This window comes from Pinus tabuliformis, chromosome 1_1, assembly GCF_031772625.1.
Source record: "Pinus tabuliformis cultivar Carrire ecotype Pingquan chromosome 1_1, CPIR1, whole genome shotgun sequence".
Classification (NCBI taxonomy): domain Eukaryota; kingdom Viridiplantae; phylum Streptophyta; class Pinopsida; order Pinales; family Pinaceae; genus Pinus; species Pinus tabuliformis.
The window spans coordinates 428,482,198-428,488,556 of NC_142297.1; the positions used below are offsets into that span (position 1 = coordinate 428,482,198).

Consider the following 6,359-nt stretch of genomic DNA (forward strand, 5'->3'; position numbering starts at 1 on the left):
AAAATAAATTATTCCTTAATATTAAGGGAAATTTGCTTCTCGAGGTTAACCTTCATATGTAGCAGTGCTTTTGAGCCATCTCCATCATCTTTTAGCTTTGAATGATTGGCTTAAAATGTTGAGATCTCTTAGACCAAGAGTTAAATTTTTGGATCATTGAGAGAAGTACTTGTCTCTCTAGCCCTAGGGAGAGACCCCTTTTATATTCTACTTGGGATTTTTAGATTTGACTGGGATCTCCATATACTTTTCCCACACGAAGGTGCTATAGGAGGGGAATCCTCCTAGGGAAACCATATTAAAAGAAGGATAAAGATGTTGAAGAAAACCTCAATCTAGCCTACTAGAGCTTGAATCTCTTATTTGACCTATAATTTGAAAACACTTGTCAAAGGACCTCTTTTATATGAAAGAAGGATAAAGATGTTGAAGAAAACCTCAATCTAGCCTACTAGAGCTTGAATCTCTTATTTGACCTATACTTTGAAAACACTTGTCAAAGGACCTCTTTTATATGATTTAAAGAGAACGGGTCAATTTAGAATATGTAAAAACTTCGTGAGATTTTCCTCATTTGTGTGTGTAAAGACGTTATGTTATTAGAAGCCAAGTGTATTGACTATTTTATTTATATTTTATTTATATTAATGTCTTAAGAAACATATTCTTATACAGATAATTTAGGGTATAAAAATATATTGGTAAGTTACATGACTCCTTTGATAATTTTAATATTATTTCAACACATCATTTGTTTCGAATTCAACCATTTGTTACAATGAAAATAATTTTTCTAATGCATGGTAGAAATTATCATCTCTTTAATCTAGGCTTTACATAAACAAGGTAAAAAAATAAAGAATTTCATTTTGCATCCTTTTGATACGAGAACACTACAAGTAGATAAATTATTGAAATTTAGCTTAAAAGGTTTAATAGATATACTTTTTATTTAGTAATCAATACAATAGAGTATAAGAAACAAGTCATGCTTAGATCAGAAATTTATAGAAAATAGAAAAGATATATTTCATCTCTAATCCGTTCAACCATATTCATCACTAATGTATAAGAGGTATCTAAATATTATAACTTTTGCTTGTTTCCTTGTGGATTAAGATGATGAAAAGATTTTAAAAAAATTCAGGTTCTAACTGTATTGCTTTTTGTTGAATTCAAACCACTATTATAAAATATTTACCCTATTTATAAAAAAAAAAATACTTATTCATAAATTATCACTATTATCATATATTAACCCTATTTATAAAAAAATCACTTATTCATAAATCATTCAACTTATTCATAAATCATTCTATATTGAGTAAATTGTAATTTAGCTATTATTTCTAAAAACATTTAAAAACTTAACTCTACATATAATTGAAGTAAAATGCCAAGAAAAATAGATATATTAAAAATATGATATCTACATAAACATGGTTATAAGTTTTATCTTCTTGGTTTCACAAACATAAAAACAATTTTCTTGCTTCAATATTCTCCCTTTCACAATGCAGGGATTCAGAGGAATGATGTGTCATTTTTTTTTTCATGGTAACTATTTTCCGTTAACAAGGTTGAGTTCAAGGGAATACTAAATAATATAATTCAAAAATACTATATTTGGAAAAGCTATTCTAGTTTTGATACAAAGCTATTCTTGTTTTGATACAGTCTAATCCAATACCATGCATTATTAAGTTCAGAGGAAAAAGAAAATACATTAAGTTTGGAAGAAAATGAAAATAAAATACCCGAGAAAACATTATTCACATATAACATAACAATCTTCAATTTATACAGTCACGGCCACTTAAACTCAGAGAAAATGACACAAAGAATACCTAAAACCATGTTCCAAATATAACATTACAATCTCCAATTTATACGGGCACAGTCACTTAGATATTTATAACATATTGTAGAATGATGTGCGGTGGTCTTCATGTTTTTATTACATAAAATAAAAAACACGAAACTATACTCGCCCTTTTTTTCATTTAAATAGAGGTTATGATATAATATTATAAACAAACATACCCCTGCCACAAATTGACAAGGAATATTAAATATAAGGCCAACTGTAACACAGAGTTTGACAAATCCTACAGAAGCAACAGTATGCAAATATAATACCAGAACCAGTCAACAAAAAATTTGCTCTATCCTAGATAACGAACAGTATGCAATTCAAAATCGAACCAAGATAGGAGATCCGGCATTGATGTAGCGCTATGCAATTCCAAATCGAACCAAACCGGCAACACCCCCAAGGATTAATAACGTTTCATATCTGGAAAATTGAATAAAACATGTTAAAAACACAGCAGTGAAGTTAAATTTTACCTTGATTCTACATATATTTTGAAAATTTCTCAAAATATAGCGGTATGAAAATCTGCATGGGCATTAGGCATACCCAGTAATACATAGCTCCATGCTGCAGGCCTTCCATGGTGAACCCCCATTCATTCAGTAATATCGGCTGGCCAGTGGAGTGAAACAAAACTGCATTTTCCCCGAACATACCCTTGACGTTTATCGGTCCCACGGGGACTTGAACTGGAACGTTATTTATGAATACAGTTATTGAACAATCATACATCAACTTCTCGCCAGTCCCTGTAGAGAAATATTACCAGACATATATATTACATCCACAAGAACGTTAATGGTGCATATATCAAGCAACTTTTAGGTGTTTGTTCGGATATCGAGAAACAAATATATTGCCACAGAACCAATCATGGCACCAATCTTAAAAATTGAAAGGCCTTTTAGGTGCTTCTCTATATATGTGGGACTTCAAAGTTTGTTCAAAAACTGACGCGAGGGGCATGTTCAAATCTACATATGAAAATAGTGTTTTGGTGTTGTCAGTACATGTACCTTCATTAAATATTCCTCCTCTTGCTATTGTAGCTGCTACTGCGTCAGTGTAACTGCATTGATCATTACTTATTCGTTCATTCATTTGCAAATGATAATGTTCCTGATCAGAAGAAACCTGAGCAGCTGGTACAACAGAAGAGTAGGTTTCACCAGCGTTGCCCAACGAATTCGTTGTTGTGTCAGCAACCCCGATGATTTCTTCAGACTGATCAGTCTTACTCTTTTCCGAGATAGATTTAGAGGTCTCTCCAGACTGAAGATGGCGTTGTCGTCGCTTGGTTCTAGCCTTTTTGTTCTGAAACCAGTAGAAGACACTAGCGTCCCTAACTTGTCCGAACTCTTGCAGCTGATCTCTGATTCGTTTTATTTCCTCTGGGGTAGGGTTTGTCACCCCAGAGTTAAATATCGACTCTAAAAGCCGGATCTGTTCTGGCTTTGGATTCCATCTGGGATTTGTTTCCTGCTTGCTCCTTTCCTCATTCTCTGATGATATACCTGCACAAAATACAGCTGTCAGAACTTTGTTCCACACTTATTATTATTGAGCATATTATCAGCCTGTTATTATTATTATTGAGCATATTATCAGGCTGTGAACTCATATTATTGAGCATTTTATCAGCCTGTTATTTTGGATCATCCCTTTCAATGGGAAATTGTACTAAGAGGCAGACTTAAGCCACGAAAGCAAGTTATGCCTGATACAAATGCTTATCTAGGGTTTTGTTTGACCCTGAAATTTCACTGCTCGATGCTAAAAGTCAAATTTCATTCTATCAATACCCAGTTGCTATTAATGGATTTGTGTATAGCTACAACGGGATTCTCTTATTCATCTAAATAGTGTTCTAACTCTATTACTGAATATGGGACATAAAATGTTATACTGCATTTATCGGTCGCTCAAGTCGTATTCTTTCGGCTCCATATTTAATCTCCATTTATAGGAGGTGGAGATGGTAAGAGCGGACGCATTAATCTCCCAAAAATTCGGCCCCAGCAATATCTTTTAATTATTGTTATCACAATGATGGTATAACAAACATAGAAGAGAAGGTTGGAGTTACAGTATATGGTCACCTTCATAAGATTGTCTCTGGCTGGAAATCGCTGAAGGATTTGAAGCTTCACCCCATTGACTCTGAGATGTCGAGGGATTTGCGATGAACATACTCGGCCAAGGGATGTTGGGATTCATATTGACCGGAAGGAGAGGTAAGATGCGTGTCGACTCTTCCACACTCAACAATTGAAACTGAAAGACCTACAAATCACAAGAACCTCAAAGCAGGTTTCAAATTAGCCGCTGCAGCTGAACGAACAGAACAAATCTATATACTGTCATTGGATACCAGATAATCGCACAAAATAGATATGCCGTAATAGCTATCTCCAATGACAGATGACAGAAGCCGGAATATGCCTGGAAACTAGATTATTCATAACTTGCTCAACAAGTATTCGTTTTAGGACGTGAGTGGTTCCAAACTTCCAAGGTCATTAAATGCTTGAATTTCGTTATTCTAAAAGTCAAATTACAGCCAGTGGTTTGGCTGCACGAGGAAGCTCCGTAAATGAAAACGGGTATCCATAAAAGATTATCATGCCATAAACGTGCATAGGTTTAAATACGAATTATGTATTCGAGGCCGCTGCCGCCCAGGGAGGCCAATTGGAGCATGAGAAAGGCGACAGATTTCAAATGCGTCGAGCCAATTTACGTGCTTCTTGAGAATTTGTGGCCACCTATGGTCATAACCTCCGTTCGTATTATGGAGAGGCTAGGGTGACATCTAGCCAATATCAAGTGCCTCTAACCAATTTCTGTGTCTCATGTTAATTTCCGGTGAATCTGCGGCCAACCATGTTTAGAACCGTCCGTAATACGGAACCTCTTGTGGCTATACATCGGCACGCATGCAAGCGATCTTCTTCGATCGCTCGTTTCCCAACGTAATGGCGTTGGTGGTTTTGTATGTTGTGATCACTATCTGGAATCACAAAAACACAATTATGTTGTAGTGAATGGTGCAGGATATATATATAAACACAAATATAAATAGAAATTAGGATTTTCGAGTAAAAACAATATTTTTAAGATTTTTGAACATTTTTGCTAATAAAATAATAATTATATATATATATATATATATATATATATATATAATTGTTATATATATATATATATATATATAATTGTTATATTTATAAATGTTTTATTATTATTATTTTTAATGTAATATTTATATAATTTATATACATATAATTTATATTTTAAAAAAATGTATATATTCAAATATATTTTTATGATATCTAATACAATAAATATAATATATTTTAAATTATTGTTCTGTTTTGCTATTTATTGTTCTAATAACAGAGATTAAACTCTTTACTTTCTTTCAGAATTATAAAATTTTAAAATTATATCACTTTTATTAATATGGAAAAGTCTATATTTCCATACTTTATTTGATATGGGAATATTTGTTTTCTATATTTTATTTATGGTAAGCAAGAAAAATGAAACTACTTTTTTATAATGTGTTTAAATTTCACATAAAATATTTGTAATGTTCCTTTATGTAATAATATATTATAAAAATATTGTTATATTTAATTTTACATATATAAATAGTAATATAGAAAATATAATTATTTAATATAAAAGTTGAATAAATATTATTAAATAAAAATTTAAACGAAATAAATTTTATATTACTATTTAAAGTATTTAATATATAAATTTTAATAAAAGGAAAAAATAAAGGTATGAAAAATAAGTAAGTAAATTAATTAGAAAGATAGTTTTTTATTTAAATTTTACTATTTGAAAATTGTAAGTGCTTATGATGATTTGATTTGATATGGGAATATTTGTTTTCTGTATTTTATTTATGGTAAGCAAGAAAAATGAAACTACTTTTTTATAATGTGTATAAATTTCACATAAAATATTTGTAATGTTCCTTTATGTAATAATATATTATGAAAATATTGTTATATTTAATTTTTATAATGTGTATAAATTTCACATAAAATATTTGTAATGTTCCTTTATGTAATAATATATTATAAAAATATTGTTATATTTAATTTTACATATATAAATAGTAATATAGAAAATATAATTATTTAATATAAAAGTTGAATAAAATATTATTAAATAAAAATTTAAACGAAATAAATTTTATATTACTATTTAAAGCATTTAATATATAAATTTTAATAAAAGGAAAAAATAAAGGTATGAAAAATAAGTAAGTAAATTAATTAGAAATATAGTTTTTTATTTAAATTTTACTATTTGAAAATTGTAAGTGTTTATGATGATTTGAGTATTATAAATACTAATAAAATTTATTACATAATTTTATGCTTACTTTTATAGGGATAAAGAGAAATTTATTTTCTTTTTTTATAAACTAAGCCTTTATATTTAAAAAAAAAATAACTTTCTAGTA

General features: G+C 30.0%; 1 protein-coding gene across 1 annotated transcript; it reads right to left on the reverse strand.

The window, feature by feature from the left end:
• Positions 1-2,290: 2,290 nt before the first annotated feature.
• Positions 2,291-4,093, reverse strand: LOC149213537 (WUSCHEL-related homeobox 8-like). Its single transcript, XM_089389060.1, has 4 exons — positions 3,976-4,093; positions 2,893-3,390; positions 2,423-2,625; positions 2,291-2,296 (listed from the first exon to the last, which is right to left on the reverse strand). Exons 1-4 carry the CDS (start codon positions 4,091-4,093, stop codon positions 2,291-2,293), a joined length of 825 nt encoding a protein of 274 aa, XP_089245186.1.
• Between the last annotated feature and the right edge of the window lie 2,266 nt (positions 4,094-6,359).

Coding starts and splice junctions, on each gene's coding strand:
- LOC149213537 (XM_089389060.1), bottom strand. CDS start 4,093: ATGAATCCCAACATCCCTTGGCCGAGTATGTTCATCGCAAATCCCTCG. Junction 3,391..3,975: donor CCAGAGACAATCTTATGAAG/GTGACCATATAC, acceptor TATTTTGTGCAG/GTATATCATCAGAGAATGAG. Junction 2,626..2,892: donor AGGAGGAATATTTAATGAAG/GTACATGTACTG, acceptor ATTTCTCTACAG/GGACTGGCGAGAAGTTGATG.